Source organism: Rhizopus microsporus, assembly GCF_002708625.1.
Source record: "Rhizopus microsporus ATCC 52813 unplaced genomic scaffold scaffold_3, whole genome shotgun sequence".
Lineage (NCBI taxonomy): Eukaryota > Fungi > Mucoromycota > Mucoromycetes > Mucorales > Rhizopodaceae > Rhizopus > Rhizopus microsporus.
Genome location: NW_019671918.1, coordinates 510132 through 537446, shown reverse-complemented (window position 1 = coordinate 537446; position 27315 = coordinate 510132). Strand labels below are relative to the sequence as shown.

General features: G+C 36.6%; 14 protein-coding genes across 14 annotated transcripts; 5 read left to right on the top strand and 9 right to left on the bottom strand.

The window, feature by feature from the left end:
- Positions 1–133: 133 nt before the first annotated feature.
- Positions 134–1223, bottom strand: RHIMIDRAFT_248479 (uncharacterized protein; the record flags this gene model as incomplete). Its single annotated transcript, XM_023610524.1, has 6 exons — positions 134–198; positions 254–335; positions 388–792; positions 847–932; positions 981–1101; positions 1155–1223. 6 exons carry the CDS (start codon positions 1221–1223, stop codon positions 134–136), a joined length of 828 nt encoding a protein of 275 aa, XP_023468999.1.
- A 353-nt stretch (positions 1224–1576) lies between these two features.
- Positions 1577–3745, bottom strand: RHIMIDRAFT_271997 (phospho-2-dehydro-3-deoxyheptonate aldolase, class II). Its single transcript, XM_023612289.1, has 6 exons — positions 3172–3745; positions 3017–3115; positions 2798–2961; positions 2670–2732; positions 1854–2611; positions 1577–1804 (listed from the first exon to the last, which is right to left on the bottom strand). The coding sequence occupies exons 1-6, from the start codon at positions 3307–3309 to the stop codon at positions 1641–1643; spliced, it is 1386 nt and encodes a 461-aa protein (XP_023468998.1). The 5' UTR covers positions 3310–3745; the 3' UTR covers positions 1577–1640.
- An 858-nt stretch (positions 3746–4603) lies between these two features.
- RHIMIDRAFT_271994 (uncharacterized protein) lies at positions 4604–5575 on the top strand (the record flags this gene model as incomplete). Its single annotated transcript, XM_023612288.1, has 3 exons — positions 4604–4688; positions 4764–4900; positions 4960–5575. Coding segments are annotated over exons 2-3 (325 nt in total), but the record flags the coding sequence as incomplete, so codon positions are not given.
- Positions 5576–5685: 110 nt separating this feature from the next.
- RHIMIDRAFT_271991 (uncharacterized protein) lies at positions 5686–6862 on the bottom strand. The gene is made up of 6 exons (XM_023612287.1): positions 6742–6862; positions 6608–6692; positions 6478–6548; positions 6403–6421; positions 6219–6343; positions 5686–6165 (listed from the first exon to the last, which is right to left on the bottom strand). Exons 1-6 carry the CDS (start codon positions 6837–6839, stop codon positions 5874–5876), a joined length of 690 nt encoding a protein of 229 aa, XP_023468996.1. The 5' UTR covers positions 6840–6862; the 3' UTR covers positions 5686–5873.
- Positions 6863–7391: 529 nt separating this feature from the next.
- On the bottom strand, positions 7392–7730 carry RHIMIDRAFT_234643 (uncharacterized protein; the record flags this gene model as incomplete). Its single annotated transcript, XM_023608202.1, has 1 exon — positions 7392–7730. The coding sequence occupies one exon, from the start codon at positions 7728–7730 to the stop codon at positions 7392–7394; it is 339 nt and encodes a 112-aa protein (XP_023468995.1).
- On the bottom strand, positions 7682–8899 carry RHIMIDRAFT_271989 (uncharacterized protein; the record flags this gene model as incomplete). Its single annotated transcript, XM_023612286.1, has 1 exon — positions 7682–8899. A coding segment is annotated over one exon (373 nt), but the record flags the coding sequence as incomplete, so codon positions are not given.
- Positions 8900–9125: 226 nt separating this feature from the next.
- Positions 9126–9982, bottom strand: RHIMIDRAFT_234641 (uncharacterized protein; the record flags this gene model as incomplete). The annotated part of the gene is made up of 3 exons (XM_023608201.1): positions 9126–9575; positions 9637–9849; positions 9905–9982. 3 exons carry the CDS (start codon positions 9980–9982, stop codon positions 9126–9128), a joined length of 741 nt encoding a protein of 246 aa, XP_023468993.1.
- On the bottom strand, positions 9768–11371 carry RHIMIDRAFT_86858 (uncharacterized protein). The gene is made up of 4 exons (XM_023615808.1): positions 10994–11371; positions 10549–10958; positions 9905–10484; positions 9768–9849 (listed from the first exon to the last, which is right to left on the bottom strand). Exons 1-3 carry the CDS (start codon positions 11073–11075, stop codon positions 10062–10064), a joined length of 915 nt encoding a protein of 304 aa, XP_023468992.1. The 5' UTR covers positions 11076–11371; the 3' UTR covers positions 9768–9849; positions 9905–10061.
- A 155-nt stretch (positions 11372–11526) lies between these two features.
- RHIMIDRAFT_86849 (uncharacterized protein) lies at positions 11527–13408 on the top strand. The gene is made up of 2 exons (XM_023615807.1): positions 11527–11808; positions 11863–13408. Exons 1-2 carry the CDS (start codon positions 11567–11569, stop codon positions 12956–12958), a joined length of 1338 nt encoding a protein of 445 aa, XP_023468991.1. The 5' UTR covers positions 11527–11566; the 3' UTR covers positions 12959–13408.
- A 690-nt stretch (positions 13409–14098) lies between these two features.
- Positions 14099–14533, bottom strand: RHIMIDRAFT_86844 (uncharacterized protein). Its single transcript, XM_023615806.1, has 2 exons — positions 14435–14533; positions 14099–14379 (listed from the first exon to the last, which is right to left on the bottom strand). Exons 1-2 carry the CDS (start codon positions 14464–14466, stop codon positions 14166–14168), a joined length of 246 nt encoding a protein of 81 aa, XP_023468990.1. The 5' UTR covers positions 14467–14533; the 3' UTR covers positions 14099–14165.
- A 177-nt stretch (positions 14534–14710) lies between these two features.
- RHIMIDRAFT_248471 (actin-binding FH2) lies at positions 14711–19127 on the top strand (the record flags this gene model as incomplete). Its single annotated transcript, XM_023610523.1, has 14 exons — positions 14711–14771; positions 14824–14918; positions 14971–15218; positions 15270–15350; positions 15404–15470; positions 15551–15820; positions 15867–16434; positions 16493–16698; positions 16749–18020; positions 18082–18234; positions 18284–18416; positions 18469–18734; positions 18786–18912; positions 18964–19127. 14 exons carry the CDS (start codon positions 14711–14713, stop codon positions 19125–19127), a joined length of 3711 nt encoding a protein of 1236 aa, XP_023468989.1.
- A 209-nt stretch (positions 19128–19336) lies between these two features.
- On the top strand, positions 19337–20629 carry RHIMIDRAFT_234637 (uncharacterized protein; the record flags this gene model as incomplete). The annotated part of the gene is made up of 8 exons (XM_023608200.1): positions 19337–19381; positions 19429–19521; positions 19571–19732; positions 19781–19921; positions 19974–20147; positions 20203–20336; positions 20386–20496; positions 20551–20629. The coding sequence occupies 8 exons, from the start codon at positions 19337–19339 to the stop codon at positions 20627–20629; spliced, it is 939 nt and encodes a 312-aa protein (XP_023468988.1).
- Positions 20630–20832: 203 nt separating this feature from the next.
- RHIMIDRAFT_234636 (mitochondrial import inner membrane translocase subunit TIM9) lies at positions 20833–21261 on the bottom strand (the record flags this gene model as incomplete). The annotated part of the gene is made up of 4 exons (XM_023608199.1): positions 20833–20853; positions 20908–20991; positions 21044–21139; positions 21196–21261. 4 exons carry the CDS (start codon positions 21259–21261, stop codon positions 20833–20835), a joined length of 267 nt encoding a protein of 88 aa, XP_023468987.1.
- Positions 21262–24582: 3321 nt separating this feature from the next.
- Positions 24583–27152, top strand: RHIMIDRAFT_289726 (isomerising glucosamine-fructose-6-phosphate aminotransferase). Its single transcript, XM_023613667.1, has 6 exons — positions 24583–24635; positions 24687–24784; positions 24843–24973; positions 25026–25458; positions 25521–25712; positions 25785–27152. Exons 1-6 carry the CDS (start codon positions 24619–24621, stop codon positions 26975–26977), a joined length of 2064 nt encoding a protein of 687 aa, XP_023468986.1. The 5' UTR covers positions 24583–24618; the 3' UTR covers positions 26978–27152.
- The last annotated feature ends 163 nt before the right edge of the window (positions 27153–27315 follow it).

Below are 27315 nucleotides of genomic sequence, written 5' to 3'. Positions count from 1 at the left end.
CCTTTATTGTGTTTTTGTATAAATATGTGTGTCATTGTCTACGTTATAAAAATTGGGGATAAAAGAACTAGGCTTTTTATGTAAAGTACAAAAAGAGAGAATATGATACATAATATTACAAAAAGTGTAAAGTCTATGTTAATCGTTTTTCAAGGATATTCACAAACATGGAATGAAAGTTTTCAACGTCTTTGAAACCTAAGAGATGATGTGTATTAGTCAAAGTAGTTTAAACATACGCGATCACACATACTTGGGAAATAGTTTACATCTACGACATAATAAGCATTTGTCTTTGATTGCAAAAGGACATCAAATCCAAAAAATGTCAGACCCTAATTAAGAATAAATTACAATGAGAACAAAATAAAAGTAGGTGTAACTTACTAGCTGACGATATAAACCATCTGCTATTTGTTTCAAACGATCATTATCTAGTAGTGATTCCTTTTGAACGAGAATATCGCCTGGGTTTGTTCTAAGGAAGATTTTGTCTAAATCATCTGATAATTCAATCTTTGTTTCGAAACTCTTTGGTAATGTTTGACTATCAAAATGTACGACATCCCCAGTTGTATCTAAATTTTTAAATGAAGGTCGTGTTGACGCCGTTATTTGACCATCTGCCACGTATACTTTAACAATAACACCATCATGCTGTATAAACTCCTGTAACATCACAGGTTCATTCTCTATATACTTTTCTAGTTGTGACATTTTATCTGGAGAAGGTATAAGGATCATCTGATGTGCCTCTGTTGAAGAGCATGCCGTCCTACGTTTACACATTGCCTATAAATAAGAAGAATTAAAACATAAACAGAATATACAAATGTATACACTTACAGGAAATCTGATGCCCATATTCTTTTTCCAATCCTTGATAGAGCTTAACTCTACACTTTTTGGTACATAAAACAAGGGCTTCCCATCTAAAATGATTAGTATAATATTCTAACAAAAAACATAACATGCTATACCTATCATATTTGTCGATGCACACAGCTCTGTGTGATGATACAAGACCATTCTATCCAACACCTTTTCTATATTAGACCAAGAGTCAATAACTCGCACATGAGGATGACGTTGGCAATAAGTCTATATAGAATATTCAGTTGCGCATCCTCACTTTATCTCTACAATATACTTACAATAAAACGTTCATATAGCCTTTTTGCTTCCTGATCACCTCGTTCTACTTTAGCTACAACGTCTGTCATTTTGTGCACAATTAGGTCGAGATTTCCTTGATCTTCGATAGGTATCGAGAGGTCGATATGAACAATACGAATATTTTTTTTTCTATATATGTATATATTTTTTAGGTTATAAGGTTATATAAGCACATACACACACACAAACATACATAGCATAGTCTTCTAGGCCGATAAACCCTGAACGTTCAATTTTTTTTCTAGTGAATATCAACCCCACTGTCTTTACTTCTCTTTGAACCATCAACATATGCTTGAACAACTTTGCGTAAATACACGTACACACACACACGTACACGCACGTACGAGAAATAGAAGGAAAAAAAGAAAAAGAACCACGGACACAGAAAAAAGGTATGCCATTGATCAAAACAGCGCATTTTAGTCACACTTTGTTTTCATTTTATTGGCTAAAATTAGACTTTACAAATTTGGGAAATCTTTGGCTCGTCTTTCATTTTCATAGTATTTTGCTATTAAAAAGGCTACATCCAATGACTGTTCGTAATTCAGTCTTGGATCGCAGTAAGTTTGATAGTTTCCGGGTAAATCTTCATCTGTTAGATCCATAGAACCACCAATACATTCTATTAAATGTTAGTGTGGTTCAACAGTGGAAAGAGGGGGAAATCTTACCTGTGACTGAATCACCCGTCAATTCAAAATGCACACCATTTAGCTTACTACCACACTCCTTGTGTACTCTAAACGTCTGTGATAATTCCTGAATGATATCCACAAAATGGCGTGTCTTTAGCTTGCCAGAGGCAGCTGTCTTTGTATTACCGTGCATAGGATCACAGACCCAAACAGGAATATGACCTGACTGACGCACAGCCTCAATATGCTGCGGTAAATGTTTTTCGACATTATCAGCACCAAAGCGAGTAATGAGCGTGACCTTGCCTATTTCTTTGTCTGGATTGACCGTGTTCAACAGACGAACCAAGTCTTCTGGCGCAGTAGAAGGACCCACTTTGATACCAATGGGATTGGCAATACCTCGTATATACTCTACATGTGCGTTCTCTGGCTGACGTGTTCGATCACCGATCCACAAAAAGTGTGCGCCCGCGTTATACCATTTCTTCTCCTTGGTGGGTGAAGTCATCAGTCGAGTGAGTGATGTCTCGTATTCAAGCAAGAGTGATTCATGAGAGACGAAAAAGTCGATAGATGTTAGTGCGCTGGGTGCTCCGCCATTATCTGCGCCTACTGTTCTCATGAAATCAAGTGAATCTGTCAGTTGCGAGACGATGTTTTGATATTCTCGTCGAACACTGTCGGATCGAACATGGCTTAGATTCCATTTGGAAGGTTCATGCAAATCAGCAAAGCCTGAGTCAAGTAAAGTACGTACATAGTTCAAAGTGGCCGTTGAGTGGAAATAAGCCCTAATGTGACTTAATCAGTCATGGCTGTCACACTATTTCCCCTGTATATGTGTCCTACCCTAATAAACGTTCAGGGTCTGGTGTACGATCTTGAGGATCGTAGCCATTGACATTATCTCCTCTATCATTACAGAAAGTTCACTACCTCTTTTTCTTTTTAGTTTGTTTTTTTTTTTTTCACTCTACCTGAACGAATGAATTTCTTTTCCTTCATACATTTCCATAGGCTTTGATCGAGGTTTAGCGTATTGACCGGCCATACGGGCAATACGGACAACAGGCGTACGTGCACCCCAAGTCAAGACCAAAGACATTTGGAGAAGTACTTTGAGCTTGGCTTCAATTGGATCCTATCGGTTCTTTAAAATGAGACAAGGACATGATTCATTAAAAGTAATGACTTGCCTGTGAGCAATAATCAAACAATTCAGCGCAGTCGCCTCCTTGCAGCAAAAACATGTTGCCAAGAGCAGCTTCTTTCAATTGACTCTTCAAGTTTTCAATCTACAAGAATATAAGATAGTGAGATATGAACCATAAAGGAGAAAACGCTTTTTTACCTCTGTGGCAGATACTAAAGGAGGTAATCTGTTCAACTTGTTGATCACTTTATTGAAACGCTCCTGATCTTCATAAACAACGTCTTGAGCAATAGGCTTTGTTTTCCAAGAAGTGGGTGTCCAGTCGTTTGAGTTCATGATTAAGAAGTGGAAAAGCAATAATAAAAATTGACAGGACGTAATATGACTAACACTTTATATGATAAGCAACTTGGGCCAATGATTGATTAAAGTTGATAAGCAGTCACTATCAGATCTATCGCCTTACAACCGTGTGCTTTCAAAGTCCCGTCGATCTCTATTCTTCCAAGCAATGCGTAAATGCGTAGATTACGTGCAAAGTTTAATTTAATACAAACACGAGCTAAAATATGGAATATATAATAAACCAAGAGAGATAAAGAGTGCGTTATTGATATAATAAACCTCGCTTAGGTCTTTATACTTTTTCAACAAGACGTTTACTTTGAAAAAAGATGTAGAATTATGCGAGATTATTGGCGTCTATTAATCTATCCCTTTAGATGAACGGCATTACATTATTAATATATTGTTTCATTTCTTGTTGTTCCATGAAACCATCTTGCTCTATCCTTTTTGATCTACGTTCTTTAAAAAGAATTGACCTTTCCTTCTTCTCCTTACGGTTTTCATGTACCTTTTTGCAATGTCCCTGACGTTATTCTCAGATAAACAATTCTTTTTTTAGACTTTGTGGGCGATATTGCCCCTGATGAATCCAGTCAGCTAAAGTGTAATCACACAAACACTACTGTTGATTCTGCTGATGGTGTATATAGTTTGTTTGATGACTCATTTCTTAGCTATCTTTTCTCACATAGCACATTCCGCTCCACAAAGAGAAACTATCACAATCTGACATGATAACTCCACTTATATATAAAATATTTAAAGCACTACATCTTCAAAAATGGAGTTTTGCAGATGATATTATATAATGATATTGACTGACCATATTATACAACTTCATTCAACGCATAAAAACAATACATGACATTTAAGAAGCTCTTTTACTTAATTTAATCTTCACTGGGGGAATCTGTCCGGATTGGCGATCTTGAAACATAAATATCGCCAGTTGCTGATATGCGGGACGATAACTTCACCTCAGTAGTGCCGACTAGCACATCACTCAGCTTTTGAATATTTTCAGATCCAGAGTGGCCTTCTTCTGGAACCTCTTTATTTCCTGTCTGCTCTGCCAATAGATCAATTGTCCGGCAAAAATCTAAAAGTTCCGGGAAGCATGATGGATATTTCTAGGATGAACACCACATGCACCAGAAAATAGGCTGAATAATGCAAGTACGAATTTATCATAAGTGATCATTGTTGATCAAACTGACAACATAAAATTAAAATAATTAAAGAAATAACAACATTTCTTTTTTTATCTCTTGTTCTTCTTGAAAAGAAACAGACCAAGTCGGTAGCTTTATAAATCCATGCTTAACGCGGCGCCACACGTTCAAAGACTTTATTCGAAAGCATCATAGGTAATGGGTAAAGGCAGCGCCCGTAGAATTAGTCTAATCTAATCTAATTTCTGGTGTATTTTTTGGTGCATGTAGTGTTTCCCCATCTACAAACCACATATGTTCTCGGATAATTATTTAAAACAATACTCAGAAATGAGTGTTATAGTTAAATGTTGGCCACACTTATTCGAGCCATACTTTGGCAGCAATAAAAAGCATCTCTTGCAATGGTAAGCTTGAAAATAAATAAAAAAGGATGATTAGTGTTGATGATTTGCTTCCGTACCAGGACAACAAAGTCATATTTGCAAACACAATCAAGTCTGATGGGTTTTCGGTTGACTTTGCGTTCAGCAAAAGAACAACAAGCGATACCTCTTCTAAAACAAACATCGATTTAGAGCTTGAAGACTTTGATTTGGAAGAAGTAAATCGAAATTATCAACCGATGTTCCTAAACCCTGGGAGAAAGAGCGTGTTTACTGCTGCAATTGGCTTGGATAAAACCAAACATCAAATAAGATGTTGCTCCACAGCCGAATATTACCACATGACGGGATCAACCAAGCACCTTAAAAAGTTAGAAAAACTTAAGGTTGAAAAGGGTATAAAATAAATTGAAACTAATATCCCTTCTCCTAAAACATCTGAACGTACTGCATATCTCGTCTACATTGACTACATTTGTATTCATGTTGATGCCTTATTCGCATTCTATGATTACAAAACAGCAAAAGTTTGCTTCTACTTGTATCAAGGCAAGCAAAGAGCAGCAGAAGAAATGGTGAACATGCTTGTTCATGGAGACACCAAGCGCAATAAGCAGAAATAAGAAAAGGCAAAAGCTAACGGAAAATTCAAAAGAAAAAGAGAAAGAAGTTGCCAAAAAAAAAAAAAAAAAAAAAAAAAAAGCAAGTAATCAATTCAGCACCCATTGTGCTTTCACAGCTCTTAAATAAAGTATGTCGTAAATAGGCCACAAGTTGATTTCTATTTACAAACGTAAGCATATATTTCTCTCTTTCTTTCTTTTATTAAAAAAGATATTAGCCTAAATCAGCTGCATTAAAAAGATCAAGGGCCTACATGCTACGCCCTTACAGAAATAGACAATAAGGCTCTTTTATATTTATGTGAGCCACATTCATTGGTTGGTACGTGTTTAATTGACATTCATTTGTACTAACTATTTATTTGAGCTTTTCATAAGTCAACCTCTTCATATCGGACACCCATGCCTTCCTTTGGCGTCAATCCCATCTTGCGCATACGATCTGCTTCAATACGCTCTCTGTTGACCCTTGATAGTTCTTTGATCTGATCTTCTGATAACTGAAGTGCAGGTTGGCGAGAAGCAGCAGCGGCTTTAGCTGCCTGTTTATGGTGTTGTCTTAACCTTTCTTCATCCTTTGCAAAATCAAATGTCTCTTCAACATACTGTTCACCCATTCTGATTGCCTGTTGACGCTTTTCCCATTTTTCAATACTATAAAACCTAAAGAAAAAAAAGTGGTAAATAATTTCATCCTTACTTGTTGACTATTTTACTTCTTATGAGGTAAAGTCGCAGTATTGTAATCTTCCATAAACTCTATAAACATTTCTTTCCGTTTACTCTGACTCAATGTCTCAACGTCTGCATCCTTGACTTCGATCAACCAAGCTTGAAACTCCTATAGCACAAAGAGTAAATAGATACGCATTGAAGCAAATTCATCATTGTTCACTTTACTGGTTCCTTTGTAAAGATACTAATAATAATAATAAAATGAGTCTGCTGTATCATAAACAAGAAAAGCCTACTTACTCTGACTCATAGATAATACCATATTTACCCCACTGATCACCAATAGATAATGACTTGCTCTTCTTTTTTGACTTGTTTTATAATTATTAAAAACTAAAGTATGTATGGAGAGAGAGAGAGTCGATAATACCTTTTTCGATTTTTTATGCTTTTTATGTCTTTTATGTCTTTTGTCGGGACTACTTTCTCTGCTACTACTATCACTATCGCTATAACTAGAATAATACACATGAGTCGGTGCATACAAATACAGTGATCGTCAACCTTTTCTTCTTTTTCTTGTATTTTATAGGTGATTCTGAGCGTCTTCTTTTTGATGATGAATGCCTAGAATGAACTCTGGATGATCTAGAAGTGGCCATGCAAGAGAAAAAAGGAAATAAATCGGGAACGTTAGACTGCCACCGCAATTAAGAAGTCACAACTCGATCTATTGAAGAATATTAGAAGTAGGCTTTTCAGAACAGATTTTAAGCAGCGTAATCTCTTTTTTGTTAAATCTGTGGTGTTGCCTGTGATTAACTCTTCTTCTTCCACGTCATCCTTGTCATCATTTTTACTGGCGAGTTGACTTTCTCCTGTAACATTGCTCTCAGTTCTTGTTATGTTGCTCCTTTCGACTTTCCTAGCTTGTGAAGCAAGAACGTTACATTGTCAATATCTTGTAGCACGAAAATAAGGTATCTTACCAAAACAGCCATTTTGTATCCATCAATCCTTTTTTGGTGCGTATCGGCATTAGCTTTCCATTTGTGAGCTTCTTCAGGCTTTCTTTTTATTTTTGCTTCGTACCTTTTTTTCTTGTACTCTTCACCTCGTACAATATTCCTTCTTGCATTCCTAGGCAGATCCGCAAAAGTAGATGTCCTGTTGTTATCGTCTACTGACTGTTGCGAGTCTTTCTTTGATCTTTCTTATGCTTTTTTCTGGACATAGCTTCTGTATTTGGCCTCTCGGTTAGGCGTCAAATGTACTCGTAACAAAACATCCAGCAAGCTGTTCATCAAACCATAGAAGATTTTTGGCGTGCTCCACATGTTTTTCATGTTTGTAGTAACTTTACCAAGAGCATTTTCCATTTCATGAGACTTTAATGCTGTTTCTTTAAACTTGCCTCGCTCTATTCCGGATGATTCTAGGGCTTTGAAGATGGCCATCTGAACCGGATGCTTGTTTAGGCTTGTCTCTTTCGCACCAACTGAGCCAAAGTAGTAAGAATGTATCAAACCAATGTGCTGATGATTCATAAGCATGTTAAAGTCCTTCGTAAAAGGATCTGCTACGGAAAGAGGGCCAATGGTATGCAATATAGTATAGTCTTGGCTGGGTAAAAAGCCATCTGGAAGTATATTTGCGATATTAAAAGAGCCTTATGTGATCATATCGCAATTTCGTAACTCTAGCAGAACCATATTCATTATGAACGTGATGTTTATAATGTAATCAGAGGCTTGCGTAAGAGTGCTTTCAAGTTTTTCCAAAATAGCTTGTTTTATCTCTAATGGTAGATCGTTTCTGATTATGCGATTTACTGCCACGCTACAAGTTCTATACTCTATATCAACAGAATGAACCTCGGGTTCTGTATCGTCGTGTTCCCTTTCTGTTACTTCTTCCCTTAGGTCTCTTGCTATAGAATGAAAGTTTCCTTCAACGTATTCTTTAAAAACTACATCATTCTTTTTTATGGAATTTTTGTCCAAATAATCTCTCAGGACAGTAGGTGTACAGCTTGCATATGTTGCAGCTTGTGTCAAGACACCTCTTGGTAAGGCTTTGATATTGAGCAACTTTTGTTCCAACTTGTTAAGATCCCTTTCCATATTTTTGCTTTTTTTAGTAGTGGAGTCAACGGTGGCCTTTATATAATCATGAATAGAACGCAAGAAGCTGTTGTATAAGAGTTCAGGAGATTCTGGTACAAGACGTGGCCTTTTTAAGGGAGGATTCTCAGAGCTTTCGCTAGCAGTACGCTTCAAGTTTTGCCGTAGAATTGGAACCCTTGTTATGTTAGCGCCATCAAAATAGCTTTTCTGTTCAGTATGTTTCATTCTAGGTTATAAAGTGTTTGAACTATAAGGAACTCTCATCAGACTGTTATCCCCACTAACCTGATGATAGCTTTTAGACTATTGAAGGTAAGAGAAAAAAGAAAAATAAAGTTGTTGCTGATATCCTTGGCCGTGTCAAAGCTTATTTATCACAGTAATGTTGTCAAGTGTTGGCTTCATACTATTTATCACAGTGATGTTGTCATCTGCGTTAGATACAGTGAAATGACTCATTTTCTTAAAGTAGACTATCTCGACAATATGATATTAGCAATGTCATCTCCATATATTCTGAGTAGACGATATAGCTTTTCTACTAAGGTGAATATTATGCTATATTTTTTATTCAAATGGGTAATACTAGAGGCGCTGCAATAGGACACTGCAAGATTCAAAAAAGGAAATCCCCACAGTTTATTTCAGGAACCAACGAGCTTTTAATTACAGCCACGTTATGAGGCAGATTAACAGATCATTGATACAGCTGGCCTTACAGAGCCTCATGCTGATACAGTGAAACAAATCTGATAAATAACGCCAAAGTAATAGGTCACGGCAAAGAAGGCCTTGGTCTTCATTTGGGGCAGAAAACCTTTCTTACTGCGCAACAGGGGCAGGAGCATGACGAGAAAAACGCAGCTTGGTTACGCGGCTGACCAAAAAAAAATGCTTGCACATCTTTGTTCGATCAGGACAGCTGCAGTTCTTCAGATAGCCTTCTTTGGTATCCATCTCATAGAAGAGGATGTTTTCAGTGAAGGATTTGCACTGGTAAACATTTTCTTCGAGTTGTTCTACCATGTAACATGCTATGTCGTAGTCAATGCAGTATGCTGCTCTTCTCTTCTTTTCTTCCTTGGCTGTCAAGCGAAACCCATCAAAATCATGCGCAGCTTTGATTATGTCCTGCCAATAATCCAATGCTACCATTTGGGATAACAAGTAGACTAGGCGATCTACACGCAAAGAGCGAGAATGATCAAGATAGAACGTCTTCCATTGGTTATGGTACGATTCTACCAGATTGTTAGTGTGGAAAGAAGCAGTCTATAAATAGACAGAAAAGTTAGATTTTTAGTAAAATAAAGCAATAAACACTAATGATTACCTGTTTCCACGCTTTGGACCACAATTCCTTTCTCGGAAGCCTTAATCTGTTGAAGTACGCAAGGAATACTTCAAATTCCTTATTTTCAGCAAGGAACAGCTGATAAGCCAGATCAAATGCTTTCGGCGTTTCTGAGTACATCATGCTATTCAAATTAGCGCAACCACGATCTCTTACCAGATTTGTGTCGTGAGTAGACTTGCTTATCCTCACCTAAATGTTACAAGGTGTTTAATATCTACATTTAACCCACGTTTAAAACTTATACCTCGCTTGATGTGGGTTTCCCATGCACGCCAGATATACCAATGGCACAAGAGAATTTGAACAGAGTCTTCAAATTCATCTCTAATTGCAACTGTCGGCAGAACTACTATCTATCATAATTCGCTTCGCGTTCAAAGAGAAGTTGGTCTTTATCCAGGTTACCACTGATGCAAAATAGGAATGGTTTCCATATCAGTGATGAAAAAACAAACAGGTAGACCTCTGTTCGTGGTGTAGTTGTGAACGACGATAGTGAACAGGTAGCTATCTTTGGAGCTGTCCGTAATAGGCTTGCATGTTTTGTGAGTACTATCGATACACCATTCTTCAGCTTCTTCAAGGAATTTCTTCTGCCAATCAGATACCCATAAGATTAGGAACGGATCATTTTCATGGGTACGAAAAAGCGTCAAGCAGTTTTTTTTCTTTTCTGAATACTTCATCCACTTTTCACAATTATGCTTATCGCGACAACTTTTTCTTGATAGCTTGTTCATGTGAGCATTGATGATACTCTTTACATCATGGTAATTGATTAAAAGTGACATAGGGAAGCTACTGAATGATTTCTTCTTTTCAATCTATAGAAAGTTAAATTATTATCGTGTCTAATAACAATACAAGGATGAAAAAAAGTATCATTACCTCAATGAGGCATTCGTCATCAATACGTAAAAACTTCTTGATGGCTTTCCAGCCGACATTTTCGATGGCCATTTCAGTTATCCATTGTTTGATCTCAAAAGGCAAACGGGAATCCGTAATTTCCTTGATATCCCAAGGACAGTGATCAGGATGTTCCCAGTGGTATTCAACGTGAATTGTGCCGTCCGTCATGACATGTTTAGTGATTTTGGCAGTGCAACCTATCTTGATAGAAGACTTCATAATAATACAGGTCTTCTTAGGACACATAACCTCTAGTTCGTTACTGCTACTACCTTGATTATTATCTACAGAAGATACAACGTTAGTAGTATCAATAGTACCTGTGCTATTCTTGGCTTTCTTCTTATCGACACCAACATGAACACACAAATAGAAGGTGGTGTGAACTGACAAAGCTTCAAGAATAAGCTTCCCGATGAACTGGAGATTGCTTGTAACAGGATATTGTCGTTTAAATACCCACTTAGCATGCGTGAACGCGTTTTTTTTTTTTTTTGAACCATTCCTCAAACTTATCAGACGTAATAGTGATGGCCTGACTACTTTCTTCATAATCTGGAACAGTAGGGCAAACAAAATCAGCAGTAATAGAGATGGAGGTACTTTTAAAGTTGGTAGACATTTCAGTAGGTGATATATATTTAATACCTGTGTGAGCTGTTATGGATAAAGGGTCATAAAATAAAAATCTAGTCATCCCCTTTTTCCACCTCTTTTCTTTAGCTATAATTGATCATATCACAAACTAGCCAACAATTGAATAGTTGGTACTATTACCATTACTTTTATCTATTATTATTAACAAATAAACAGTTGGTTTTTATTTTATAGCTCAAACTAAATCGTCACAAAACATATTCGAAATAAATGACATCGGAAATTCAATAGACGGATAAATAAATGTATAAAAAAAAATTGATAACTTCAAAAAAGTCAAGGTATTTTCTATCTCTCTTTCTTTCTTTCTCTTTCTTTCTCTTTATTTATATAAAACATGCTACAGAAAAAGAGACATGCAGCAGATGATGAATCAACGATCAATGTGAAGAATACAGAAGGGAATGTGGATTATTTATCATATAACTTTGATGAAATGGATCTTGCTGCATCTTGGAGAGTATTAACCAAACAGAAATTAAACATTATCAATGGTATTCGATTGGAGAATGCCTCATGGAGAACATGGGCCAAACAAAGAAATAATCTCAAGACGGTGAGTCCAGAGACATTGAATTGGTAAAATGAAATTAATTATATATTCCTATCTTGTATTAATCTATTTAAATATAGGTTAAAGGATAGTGATGTAACATGGCTTTATGGACCATTGCATACAGTAATGAAACAAGATAAGAAGCATATCAGACCATTACCTTCGCCACTTCAAGAACCACGAGAGAAACCATTGAAATCAGCATTAAAGAAAGTGACAATGTCAGATTTATTGAAAAGATCAGCATCTGAATTGCAAATACACCAAAATAATCCTAAAAAGAAAGATGATGATTTATCAACAAGCAGTAGTTTATCTATATCTAAAGTAAATCAGGAAGTAGGCGCATTTTCTCCTTCTGTTATCGCAAACCATCGTCAACCGAAACTGAGATTCAATCAGTATGTAGAACAGTGTATTGCATTAACTGGGAAAACAAAGAATACAGCAAGTGACGACACAGACTCATATGAACCAGATGACGATGATGATGACGATGATAATAATAAAGACGAAGAAGACGAAGAAGAAGTTATTATGATGAAACCTAAATCACAACAAAAAATACGCTCTATAAAGAAAATTGAGCCTACTTTATTAAAAACAAGCTCGAGATCAGACGAGTCATCGACCTCATCAGACGACGAAATAGGAGATACGAGTTATTATAACTATCGATTACGTAGATATAACAGCAGCCATGCCAAACAGAGAAAGAATAGCTGTGATTGGGAAGCAGAGAGTGCAGACTCGGATGCACTAGTCCAGCATATCATTCGTGTATCAAAAGATAGAAATGCAATCAACCATGCAAGCAGTAGTAATAGTAATAATAATAATAATAATAGTAGTAGTAGTAGTAGAAGTAATAACAACAACAATAATAATAATTCGATGATCCATTGGAATACAGACGATATAGATCAGGATTATATACCAAGTAAATCAGACTATGACTATGAATTTGATGACGATGATTGGGATACACATAGTGAACATATAGATGATGTCCCCTCTTTTACAGCTCAAAAGAAAAGAAGCAATAGCATCAGTAGTAACCACACACATAGTACCAGTAGTAGCACCAGTAGTAGTAGTAGTAGTATATTAAATAATATTGTACGTTGGGCATCAAATCATCTATGGTCATCCTCTGATAACGAAGACAAATAAAAGTCTAACATTAGATTTGTAACAACTTTTTGTCTATTGTTTATTACTGACTGTAGACGTAATTAAAAGAATAACTTGTGCAAACGCGAGAAGATGGTAAACATGCTATTGCTGTGTGTAATTGTAAGCCTGAAATAATAGCTTATTTACAACAATGAGGTTATTAATTTGTAGATGATTATCAATCCAAAGAATGCTTTTCGGCTTTTGGCGACCAAAAAACCACTGGTTCACAATCATTTCATTCGAACTCTGACTCTGGTATCAGAGCGTCATATTCTTTGCTTATACTTACTTCTACGAGCTGAGTTCTCGTACTGCTAAAAGTATTTGAGAGCGCATACAAGGTCCCGAACTGCAAGTTGCAGGTGTCCTTGTCAGATTCTGTAGAAAGTTAATGAGAATTATTAAAGAAACAAATCACTGGCATAAATAAGAGAACTAAGATTACTCACTCTTCAAATCTTTTTCTGACTGCTTGGCTCTTTAATATCTTCTACCCTTTGGGTCAAGAACCTCCACTACTTCGGTTATGTCTTGCTTCAGAAACTCATGTGCACGCGCTTTCTTCAGCCCTAGGATACCCCTTGTAGCGGCTTTATCATAATTTGTTATCGACCAGAAACTCCAAGCTACTTGAGTCCAGAAGAATAACCAACAGCAGCTATAGCGACTACAGATGTTGTATTCAACCTTTTATCTGAAAAAAAAGCAATAAGTCGACGACAAGCAAAATAGTTTGTTTATTAAAAAGGAGTATTATTAAATAAGACGCGTAAGCGTTTTATATATGGGAGAATCTATGACTACTACTGATATTTGATGTCGTCAGCATGATCATTTATGCTATTATTGTTGTCAGTACTCTTGATCAGATGCGATAGAGAAATTTAAAGTAGAATGTATGCTCTACTGTAAGACAGAGTATTATAATGATTTATATCAAACACGTCAACAGACAAGGTCACGAACAGTTTCCAACCAAAAAACTACTTAACAAATTGTTATGCTAACAGTCATGAGGGCGATTTCTCATTTTTTCAACAACATTTTAGCATATACACACAATGCTCTAAATAAACGCTTTTTGGACGCTTACACATACCTTTTCATTGTTGATTACTTATCGTGTGGCGAAGCCTCGGAAAGGAGATTGAGGTTACAATGAAAACTGGATCGGACCCCTTTTTACTTTACTAGTATGTTTCTATTCTCTATAGTGTGATATTCTAGTAGAGATATTAGGTAGCATACAATATTGCAAGTTTAGCAGAATCAAATGCAATAAGACCTCAACTGCCAACCCTTTGCTGTATCCGAAGATACAACTGGAGCAAATATATAAAATAAAGGGGCAAAGGGTCGAATCCAAGTAGAACAGTTTTTGGGCAGTTGTGAAAAACAAGGTTAAATATAGTAAGCTTGGAGATAATGAGGATATTCGTACAAGAACCTCTGAAGCATATAATAGCGTACCTGAAAAAACGCGGAGAACCTGTGTCCAGCATATGTTATGCAAGCTTTCATTTTTTCACGTCATTTTTCAAAAGAGAAGCAATGATATTAGTAGCAGTATGTGTCAAATCATCTCTGGTCATCTTCTACGATCATCTTCTAATAATGAAGATAAATAAAAGCTTAACCTTGGATTTTTTAATAACTTTTTGTCTATTGTTTTCAATCTACCAAATTAGGTAATCTCTTTATATATAAATACTTTTTATATGTTATGTAAGCTTTCTTTTTTTCTTCATGTCATTTTTCAAAAGCAAAAAGAATAATAAACAGCAACAACAACAGCAGAATGACGAATGTAATAGTTTATAGTCAAACAGAAACCACGGGCTCACTCTTTCCTATTTTAGTATCTACCTCTTCCATTGCGTCCTTGTCACCATTAAATAGCTTAAAAGATAAGCCAACCAATGAGGAAATTGATAGACTATTTGAAGAAGCGGCAGTAACAATATTAATAACACGATCTATAATCAAACAATTAATTCTATATGTAGACTAGACTCAATTTGAACACAAGTGATGCTAGTGTCAGAAGTTTACCTTCTGATAAAAAGTGGTTCATCTTATGCCACGAAAATGCCCTCTCTTCTATGGGAACACTACATAGCACTAGTCTAGAATCCTATTCTAATAGAACACCCTCTTATTATATCAATGCTATTATCAAGAGAGATTCAAAATGGGAAATTCGATGTAAGCTAGTATCTGATCTATCTGTTCGGTTAAGGACAATGCCTATCAAGTAATCAATACAAACACACACAACATATCCCTTATACTAACATATATGTAGATGGGCACAGGAATTCATTGAACAAAATGGCATACGAACCTTGTGTGAGGAACTAGCGTTAATCAACAAGATCAATGCAAGGTACTTAATACAACATATATATACTCCCATGTCTAAACTCTATTATTATAAAGGAATCAAAAAGAATGCCAATTAGAGTTTGAAATCATCAAATGCTTGCGACAGTTGTTTAGTAACTATGTAGACATCCACATGCACACATATATAGCCAATAAGAAAGACTCACCCTCTTTTTATTATCATAGTATGGCATACAACAGGTCATTAGCGATCCGTTTTACATCATCCAGTTAACGCAATCCATATTGTCACCCTCAATACCAACACAAAGACTAGTTTGTGATGCACTGACTTTCATGTGCTACTTTGAACAACCCAAGGGGCACTCAATAGTGCTTCAAGGCATGGAAACAATCAGAGAAACCAAAAGTGATTATGGCCCCTTTGACTCTTGGCTGAGGACATTTCACTCGATATTAGACAATCATAACAAGACTATGAATACAGATATACCCATATCCGAGCATGCGGTAAGATGTCACAAAATAAAATGAAAAAGAACTAACAAGATGATAGCTGGCAAACTTACTATTAATAAACGCTATTGTCGATCCAGATACAGTTCAAGACATCGAATATAGGATGACTTTACGTAACCAACTCTATCAAGGAGGATTAGCTCAAGTCTTGGAAAAGCTAAAGTTATTCAACAACGAATTGATTAATATCAAATTAGAAGAGTTTCATGAATCTGAAGACAATGATAATATTGCGCATATGGTTGTTGGTGACAGTGCAGACCCAGCTGAAATCGTCGAAAAGATAGTAGCTACAATCAACGGTACCAAAGCCTACGACTATTTTCAAAAACTACTGCAAGACTTGCTTCTGATTCAATGCGATTCAGAGACAAGAAACACATATTACCAGCTGATCGAGCACTTTGTCTCTCAAGTCACATTTGACAGAAACAGCAACAGTTTCACAAGCACATATGGTGTCACTGTCAAGGATCTCATTGCCAAATTTGCAGAGGAGAATGAACTAGAAGAAGCGTTGCAAGAAGCAGATGAGGCCAGAGAAATTGCAGCACAGGCACTCGAGAGAGAAGCTGCCCTGAGAGTTCAGCTTGATCTAAAGGCAGGTAATGTTTAATGAATTTCTTTTATTGTTCTCCTGTTTGACTCAGTTTGAAACATCAGATGGCCTCGTTGGACAGTTACGGCTAAAAAATGAAGCACTCGAACGAAGCTTACGCATCGCCAATCAAACCAACGCTGTACTCCAGCAACGACTAGATGATATAGAACTAGATCATAAAAAGACCCTAGAATCTATGGACAGTCAAATACAAAGGTTGTATGAAACTGTCAATATTCTTGTGCAAAACAACCATTACACTCAGCCAGTAAGATTTATTAGATTTCTCATTTAATGCTTACTTATTGCTATCCTTAGAGCGAACCATTTGATGCCTTAAAGTCAAAGATTGGGAATGCTGTTAATAATAACAATAATAATAACAGTAAGCCCAAACACAAGATACCAAGAAAGCAGCTTCCAAATTATGCAGAAAAATCATTTACGCCTATCAAAAAAGCATCAACGCCTACAGAGTTGCCAACGCCATCACCTTCCCCTGATCACATTGTCAAACAAGCTGCAGAGTCACTGTCTACAACCGAAAAGACTTCAAATGAGAATATACCCTCAGCTTTAGAATCAGATAACACAGAATCCACTCTTGAAGCAGACAATAACAACACACCAACTCATCAACCGGCTTTGGATAATGATAGCAATAATACACCGCTCAGTATACCCCCTCCTCCCCCACCCCCTCCACCTGCACCTTCCTCTACGAGTATTCCAGTTGTCAGCATCCCGCCCCCACCACCCCCTCCTCCTCCTCCTCCTCCTATGTCTTCTTCTGTAAACATTTCTGGCAACGTGCCCCCTCCACCGCCTCCTCCTCCACCTTCTGTACCCTCTTTGTCCAATACAGAGCCTTGTTCACCTATCCCTCCTCCTCCCCCACCTATACCAGCAAGCTATACAACACCTTGTCCTCCTTGTCCTCCCTGTCCTCCTGCGCCTAACGCACCCCCTGCACCAGCAGCAGGAACACAACAACCACGTCAAAAGCTTAAATTTGTTGAATGGGAGAAGATCCACAGAAGACAGCTTGGAAACACCATATGGGAACATTTAGAAGATGATGACCAAGATGATGTTATTGACAATGACGACTCAGTCGACAAGTCACTGTTCAACCAACAGTCCATTGTCTCTAAACTGTCACACGCTGATGTCTTTACACTCATCGAAAAGACATTTGCCCAAAAGCCAGCGACATCCGACCTCACCAAGCGAAAACGAAAGGCAACTGATTCGATCGAACTGCTGGATCCCAAAAAAGCACATGCGATGAGTATCTTTTTGACAAGCTTGCCTAAAGAATTTGAAATCAAGCGATTAACAGAGTATGTGTTGGACATCTCGCCATACATTCAAGTAGAGCTTGTTTTGGAAAACTTTCTCAAGTTTGCACCAAGTACTGAAGAGGCAGAGGCGTTGAAAAAGTACAAGGAATCCGGAGAGAGTATTGAGAAGCTGTCTAAGCCTGATCAGCTGGTGCTGGAAATGGTCAGTATCAGTCAATTTAAGCCAAGGATCAGCTGCTTGCTTTACAAGACAGTATTCTGGGATAAAGTAGAAGGTGTCGAAAAGGTATTAAAAAAAATCAACATCGAGTAAGAAGAAGAGAATGATATATATAATACTTGTCTAGGCATTAGATCTTATCCTGAAAGCATCCGAATCTTTACTGCATGCGAAAAGGTTTAAAAAACTCCTACAGATGATTTTAGTCTTGGGCAACTTTATGAATGGTAATACAAGTAGAGGAGGTGCGTTTGGTATAAAGATTACTAGTATCAATAAGGTAATTATGAGCAATCATTGCTTTTATTGTTCTAATGGGGTAATAATAGCTTATTGATACAAAAAGCACGAGTAATACATCAAGTACTTTACTTCATTTTATTGTTGAAACTATAGAAAAGAGCTTTCCAAAAGTACTTGAATTTTTAGATGAATTAAAATATTGTGAAGAAGCTAGCAAAGGTAAAAATAAAAAGCAAAGCATTGATACACATAAACTAACCCATTTATAAAGTAAACAAGGCTGAAGTAATGACAGACTTTTATGAAATAAAGGGTGGACTAAAGCAATTTAATGTGCTGTCAGGCGATGATTCCTTTACAGAAATCATGAAACATTTTCAAACAGAGGCAGAATTCAAAGTAAGTCAAGTAGAGCAACTACAAGTAAAATCAGATGAATTATTCCAAAAGACGGTTTCCTTCTATGGAGAGAATGTTCAGACTGTACAATCAAATGAATTTTTTAAAATATTCCATACATTTATTACTAGTTGGCAGGTAAAAAGACATGTGCACATGCAGAGCGTTTCATTAAAAGCCCAAATATAGAAATGCACAGAAGACTTGAAACTAGCCAAAAAGACAAAAGAACGTCTTGAAGCGCAAAAGAGGCTTGAAGCAGAAAGAAGAAATCAACCAAAGAGTAGCAAAGGAAAAGGAATTGATATGAGTGATTGTAAGTGGTATTTTCTGTAAAGACATACGATATTCATCTTTGTTACAATAGATACCATCAACACACAACACGATATTGGCATTGAAGCTTTATATGCCAAGTTGTTAATGAGTCCAAGAAGAGAACATAAGACGAGACAGAGACAACAAAAATTGAATCCGATCATCTCAAGCGAGTTAAACGCTTTGGAACTATTAGAGTCGATTTATATGTAAATAAATTTCCCTTTCTTTTTTTTTTTTTTTTTTTTTTTTTCTTCTTCTTTATGAAATACAATATTTCAACTTACGCAGCTATATCAACAGTTAGCTTTGTTGCCTCCTTTATAATCACCTTAAAGTCATTTTTACTATCTGATATTTGGGTATCATGTTATTCAAAGCCATTCACAAATACTTCAATCACTTGTAACAAGAGTTATATTATGGCCTATTTTGCCCATGTTGAATCAAGAAAGATTAGCTTATTGGTAAAAACATGTACATTATACATTACTGTATACTTATTCAAATATAGGCCCATGTCAACATGAGTATTTGTGGATCGCTATTGATTGGAAGATGCATCATAAAATGGGTATTTGGAGAACTATGGCCAATAGAGAGTCAAGTATGTGTATAATGTATATGATAAACAGTTGTTTTAATAATGTGTTTAGCATATGTATGACAGGATGCTCAACTTTTTATTATTTAAAATGATATTCATTGGAGCAGTAATGGATCCAGTGTGGCGACATATATTAAGGTTGTCCATGTGGATTGGAATTTTAGGATTTATGCGAATATTCAGTTTACTGAGTAGAGATCGATTGGATAATGTAAGTGTTGATTCTACTTTATATCTTGACGCTTACAGCTGTATATAGCTTACAACAATTGCCTTTGTTTCGATACATAAATATTACAAAATTATCATATTATTATCAACTATTTTACTCAGTAACATCATTTGGTATCTTGGATCACTTTATTTATTCCCAACTTCATTAGCATTTCTTACATTGGAGGTAAGGGGCATGTGATCTATTAATATCATAGACTGACACTCTGTTGTAATAGTTTTTGCCTGTCGTATTAGATACAGTACAAGTTCTTATCAAATATATCACACATTTACTCGATCAATGGATTGAAAATGGCTTCGAAAGTAAAAGATGGATAAATTATTATACAGAATTGAGTGCTGATGTATTGATACTGGCTTGCACCTTATTACAATATCTTCAGCTTATGGTAAGTACAACCTAATGAAATATCGCTTCATACTTAAAGCATATATATATCCTAGTGGATGCATGGAATCTCCTTTGGGCTAGTTGATATTGTCTTATTTTTAAATGTGAGAAGTGTATTAAAGACATTGCATAACAAGATCACCATTTACAGGGAAAGATGGAGGGCGATGGCTTATATCAGACAAAGGTAAATTTATATATTCTTTATTGCTGCATCTTGCTGATCTCGTCATTAGATACGTTGACGCATCACCTGAAGAGTTATCGAAATTAAATGATGATTGTGCAATATGTCGTGAAAAGATGAAGACTGCAACAAAGCTTGCCTGCGGACACTTGTTTCATCTGTAAATACACTTTTATAATCATTACGTTCAACATATTAACCTTTCTTTTGGTAGTCAATGCTTGCATTCATGGATTCAACATCATGTATCTAAACCTACTTGCCCAACATGTCGAAGACCTTTATCTACATGATACATTCACACAAACATTTAGATTCCTCCTGTCTTTTTCTTATTTCACACTATTCCCCCTCTCTCTCTCTCTCTCTTCCCTTTTTTTTCCCTTCTTAGAGATTATCAGAAAAGAATAGCAGAAATATATACCCCCAAAAAAAGCGTCATAATGATCATTGATTCAATTTATATAAATGTGTGTATATCGTCTAGTACGTATTTTTATTGTCCAGGAGGAGTCATCTATTATTTATTGTTATTATTGCAAGCATATATTACATCAACAGATTAGCTTACATTTTGACTAAGTTCAGCAAAACGAGCACCAACTCGTTCAGAGTGCTTGAAGAATTTATCTGCACATTTATTTACACAACTCTCCTACAATGTTTTTGTTTAGTAACCAATAAAATAGAGCATTTATCTGTCTTACTTCTTTGCTATTTAATGACTTTGTAGTGAAATCATTTGTACAATCGTCAAAACAACGCTGAACCAAGCTGCTGTAAAGCTTCATGAAATCACGCATCTAGTTATATAATGTTAGCATTATATAAATGACTGTTGTTCTTTGAAACAAATAACCTGCTTGTGCTCAATCATGGCTGCGATTTGAGCTTGCTCTGCTTGGTTGAAACGGGAAAAGTCCATGGCTGTTTATGACAAGGGAAGAAGATAAAAAAATAGTAAAAAAAAAAAACTGACAGGTCAAAAACGCTACGGGGATTTAATTTATATTTTGCGGGCCGAGCAAGGCCTTGCTCACTTTTTAAGAACAAAGACAATGCATACTGAAGAAAGCAGCCTTGCCTGAGCAAACCAAAATTATTAATAATAATACCTTCAATATCAAGGGAGTAATATTGCAAATATTCAATTAGGAATTAAATCCTAAATTCATAACTACAACAATTTATTTTTCTACGATTTGTATATTGATGACCAAACGTTTCTACTGATTGAGCTCAAAAAATCCTACTTTTAAACGCAAAACACTGTATCAAAGCTGACCAAGTTAAAAACTGGTTGCATCAACGATATGTAAAAGGCAGCTATATAAAAAAATGTTGTTTGTACGTTTTTTCCTTCTTCTTTTTTCTTCATGGAACCACCTCTAAAGGTCATAGCAGTTAAAAGTTCAATTACTGATATTGGATGGAAGCCACAGCGTCGCATTGTGCTCTGCCTATAAAAAACAGTGAGGTTGAAAAGTTTAAGGAAGCACAAAACCTTGAGTTTCTGAAAGAGAGAAGTATCTCACACTGTAATATGTCAGGGCCATTTAAGGTAAAAGTTTTTCTATATGCAAGTCGAAAAAAAGACTAATAAGCTTATTTTTTTATTTAGGTGCAAAAAGTAAAGCTGTTTGAAGACCATGGCTGAAACAGCTGAAGCTCTTCGACATTGTCTTTGGAACTGCAATATGGCAACAATTTTGAATTCTAGTGCGTATTATTTTTAGGCTACGTGAAGAAGGTAAAAGGGGTCGAGCGATTTTAGAGGGTGAAGACAGTTCCCATCACTGGAACCAAAAGAAAGAGGGCCCTCATTATCCAATACCAGTTTATCCACCGAAAAAAAAAAAAAAAAACAATCCTGTGTAGTTATAGCTACACTAAACCCAGAAGGGCAATAACTGCTTCCAAGGTAACGGAATAATACCGCGGAATTGAATGTTTAACACTTGAGGTTTGCTCGTACTAGTTTAAGCCTTATACAGTCCCATCTCACTATATTGATTTAAAGTGTTTTTCCTGTTTTCTCTATAAATGATTATTTATGTGTAATCTGGTCTATTTTTTTTTTGAATATCTTTTCTCCTCCATTCATAGCACTAAGATAAAAACATGAGTAATAGTAAATGGTTTAAAGCTACAAATAACTGACTCTCTGGCTTGTCATTAGTGAGGATACCATATGACAAACAAAAGATTCCGAACTCCATTGATCTCACACTGCTACTTAAGACAACAAAACAATAATTGACCAAGGAAAATTGGGCATGGAAGCAAATGATAGATTGGACAATCTATGAGTGTCTGGCAACCAAGCACACTGTTAAAAGAGCTCTTGGTAGAGCCAGTGATATTGAGACAGTTGATCCACGGATCCAATGGGTCCGTGGTTTTTATTATACCCCTCCTCCACAGACAAAGCCCATTTTGCCGATGTGCTTATTTGGCTGTGCACTCTCCACAAATAAATAAAGGCTGATTTAGCTTATACGACTTTGATATTAGCTTTGATGCTTTAACAGCGCATTTTCTATACTGTTCATATGATATTTTAAAATAAGCGAGGCCTTGTCAATTTTACGTAAAAGAACGCAAGATGAAAAAAAAGAACGAGACTTCTTGTGTTCTTAGGAAACGGAAGGTTGTTGCTGTATTTGAAGTTGTTAAGGCTGATCACATAAAGAAGAACAAGGTTTGAGCTCCATATATAGATTACGTGTTTGACGATAGTAACTGGAATTTTGCTGAGGACCATCGGCTCAATACGACTAATAACGACCAGTCAACTTTCTTATCATAGGAAGCTAGTGATAGAAAAGAAGGTCTAATAAATTCGCCTCTTCAAAGAATTATTTTAACAGTTACTTGGATGATAAGTTACCATAGAATCAAACTTCCTAAACTGTTCCAACGCTAACGATTACTTTATATAGTTAGGTCAATATCAATAGGAAGTAACCTTTAAATAAAATCATGCATGTATATTACAACAACTTGTATAATTGTTAGTAATTTTATAAATTATACATAAAGAAAACGAATGGCAAGAAGCTTTTAGGTTATGCATAAAAAAAAGGGTAAATAAACCATCTCTACTATTGCATTTTTTTAAGCTTTGATCTCATTTAAATTCCAGTACGCAAATAGATTCAAAAAACACTTGTATATCAACTTCAAACACGTACTATAAGGACCATTGTAAAATTTACGTCGAATACCATGCACTTGCTTAAGTAGTGTCCGAGATTACAACGCGATTTGTTCTTGCATTGATCTAAGAAGTAGATAATTTAAATAATTTTAACTGTTGCCGCGGGTCATTTTTATGGAAAACACAGCCTTAAAATGCTGATCAAAAGGCAGACGATATCACTCCTGAGCCCTTACTTCTCAACTGTGACGGTTCGCCCTGGTTTTCATTATTCTTTTTAACCACCGCACTTGAGATGGGTAGTAAAGAGCAAGATGAGCTACCATCTATTTTTTTAAATGACAACCATGTCATTCGACGTTGATACTGTTCTTGCCGTGGAATGCTCGGAAGTTTTTATGTTTTTAATAAAGTTATGCTACGATAATTTCTGTATAGAAGGTATACGACAAAAAGGAAACCTCAACGTCAGGGAATTATCATTCGCGCTGGTGTTTGCCCGAGTGTAACTAATACAAAGTGACGTGCTCGACTAAATGAAAACCTTGGGCGAGGCTCAAATGCAAATCGGCTGCATCACACATGGACAGGTTTACAACAGAGAAATCCTGATTTCACACGTGAAGAAAGCTTAAACTATCAAAATTCTAGGAAAACTGGGGACTATATTAAGCAACCACTGCTATTTCCATAGCAACATGCATCGTTGTTTTTATGAGTGATGACCCTTTTTATTTCCTTTTTTCGGTTTACTTCCACACATTCTCAAGTCTTGATCTCCGCTCATTTATCTTCACGTTGTTAAAATTACATGTGTTTAGTCCGTCTATCCAAAAATAACTGTCCCTTATTTTATCTTAATTCCTTGCACTGTTCATCCATTGATCTATAGGTTGTTTATCATTGGCCAGATATAAATAAACGAAATCGGAAATTAAATTAGTTGGATAGTATCAAAAATAGAGGCTGCCTAAAATATCCGCGGAACCCTAAAAAAGTAAATGAAGTCAAACCGCGGAAAGGAATTTAAGCCTTTTTCAATCATATAAATAGGAGTAAAAATAGAATTTGAATTCGACTTTCTACTCTTTTTCTTCTCATCTTTAAACATCTCTTTTCGACATGTGTGGAATCTTTGGGTAAAGATAAACAATTAAGCAACTCTGTTCATATTATTCACTTTTTTACAGTTATTGCAATTTCCTTTGCGAACGTTCTCGCCGTGAAGTCACCGAAACTCTCTTGAACGGTCTTTCTCGTTTAGAATACAGAGGCTACGATTCAGCCGGTAAGAATCAATGCTATGCGTGTTTATGTATGTATATATATTTATGTGATCCGTTTAGGTATTGCTGTTGACGGTGACAATGAAGATGCCGTTATCATTAAGCAAGTTGGTAAAGTCGCTGCTTTAAGAAAGCTGGTTGACGAACAACCCTTCGACTTTGATAAGCCATTCATTAGCCATTGTGGCATGGTAAGTAGCATAAATCAGCACGTGTGTGCGTGTTCTTATTGATTATCCTTAGGCTCATACTCGTTGGGCTACTCACGGTCAACCTTCACAAATCAACTCTCACCCTCAACGCTCCGATTCCACTAATGAATTCACTATTGTACACAATGGTATCATTACCAACTATAAGGAAATCAAGCTTTTGCTTGAAAAGAAGGGCTATGTCTTTGAAAGCGATACCGATACTGAATGTGTTGTCAAGTTGACCAAGTACATCTTTGATTCTCACAACAAGGACTTGAGCTTCACTGATCTCGTCAAAGCCGTCGTCAAGGAATTGGAAGGTTCCTATGCCTTCATCTTCAAGAGCAAGTACTTCCCTAATGAAGTTGTTTCTACCCGTCGTGGTTCCCCTCTCTTGATCGGTGTCAAGACCGCCAAGAAACTCAAGGTTGACTTTGTTGATGTCGAATTTGGCCCCAACCCCGTTGGCAACGATGCTAATTGTAAGTGTTTCAGCTCGATATTATCTAAAAAAAAAAAAGTAATTAATTTCCCTTTTTTAAAGTCTCCGCCGTTGAAGGTCAAGACATGTCTCGCCCTGCTTTGAACCGCTCTCAATCCAGAGCTTTCTTGAGCGAAGATGGTTTGCCTCAACCTATCGAATACTTCTTGGCTTCTGATGCCTCTGCCATTGTTGAACACACCAAGCGTGTCTTATACTTGGAAGATGATGATATTGCCCACATTGCTGATGGTGGTAAGTTTCCATAAATAGAAATAGGGGATGGAAAATTTTTATAATTGTGCTCACCTTGATTCTATTGATTAGAACTCCACATCCACCGTGTCCGCCGTTCAAAGGAAGACAACACACCTGCCACTCGTTCTATTCAAACCTTGGAAATTGAATTAGCTGAGATCATGAAGGGTTCTTTTGATCACTTTATGCAAAAGGAAATTTATGAACAACCTGAATCTGTTGTCAACACTATGCGTGGTCGTGTGAACTTTGAAAACCATGAAGTTACTTTGGGCGGTCTTCGTGGCTACACTCATGTCATCCGTCGCGCTCGTCGTATCATGTTCATTGCTTGTGGTACCTCTTATCACTCTTGCTTGGCCACTCGTAACATTTTCGAAGAACTCTGTGAAATCAGCACCCAAGCTGAACTCGCCTCTGACTTCTTGGACAGAGCTTCTCCCATCTTCCGTGACGATGTCTGTGTCTTCGTTTCTCAATCTGGTGAAACTGCCGATACTATCTTGGCTATGCGTTACTGTTTAGAACGTGGTGCTCTCTGTGTTGGTATCACTAACACTGTTGGTTCCTCCATCTCTCGTGAAACTCACTGTGGTGTCCATATCAACGCTGGTCCCGAAATTGGTGTTGCTTCCACTAAGGCTTACACTTCTCAATACATTGCCTTGGTTATGATGGCTCTTCAATTGTCTGCCGACAGAACCTCCACACAAAAGAGACGTGAAGAAATCATTGATGGTCTTTACCGCTTACCCGGTCACATCAAGGAAGTCTTGGCCATTGATAACAAGCTTCAAAAGCTCGCTGTTGATACCTTGTCTCAAGAAAAGAGTTTGTTGATTTTGGGTCGTGGTTATCAAAATGCCACTTGTCTTGAAGGTGCTTTGAAGATCAAGGAAATCTCATACATTCACAGTGAAGGCATCTTCTCTGGTGAACTTAAGCACGGTCCTTTGGCTCTTATTGATGAACATATGCCCGTTATCTTGATCATGACTCAAGACAGCCTTTACCCCAAGGTTCAATCTGCCCTTCAACAGGTCACTGCTCGTAAGGGTAACCCCATCATCATTTGCAATGCTGGTGACCAAAACTTGGCCAACACTACATACAAGACTATTGAAGTTCCCAAGACTGCTGACTGCTTACAAGGCTTGCTCAACATCATTCCTCTTCAATTGCTCTCTTATCACCTTGCTATCTTGAAGGGTGTTGATGTTGACTTCCCTAGAAACCTTGCCAAGTCCGTCACTGTCGAGTAAACAAGTCATTTACAAGTTTTTTCACTTCATCTTCAGCAATCTTTTTTTTTTTTACCCTTTCAAGATTCATCTTTCCGTTTTTCTCTTACACATCTCAACTGAAAAAAATTAGAGCTTTGCTTTTTTTACTCATTCGAGCAATTCACATTTTTTGTTACAATTTGTATATTCCCCCTCCTATAATAAATTCATCAAATACAACTAGTAATTCACCTAGTTGGTTGATTTATTCTTATCCATGGTCACCATCGTTACGATTTTTCATTTAAAGAGCGGAAGCCAAATAAAGCAATTCCGTGCATAGCCTGTGCATCAAATCAGGGAAAACATGAGCAAAT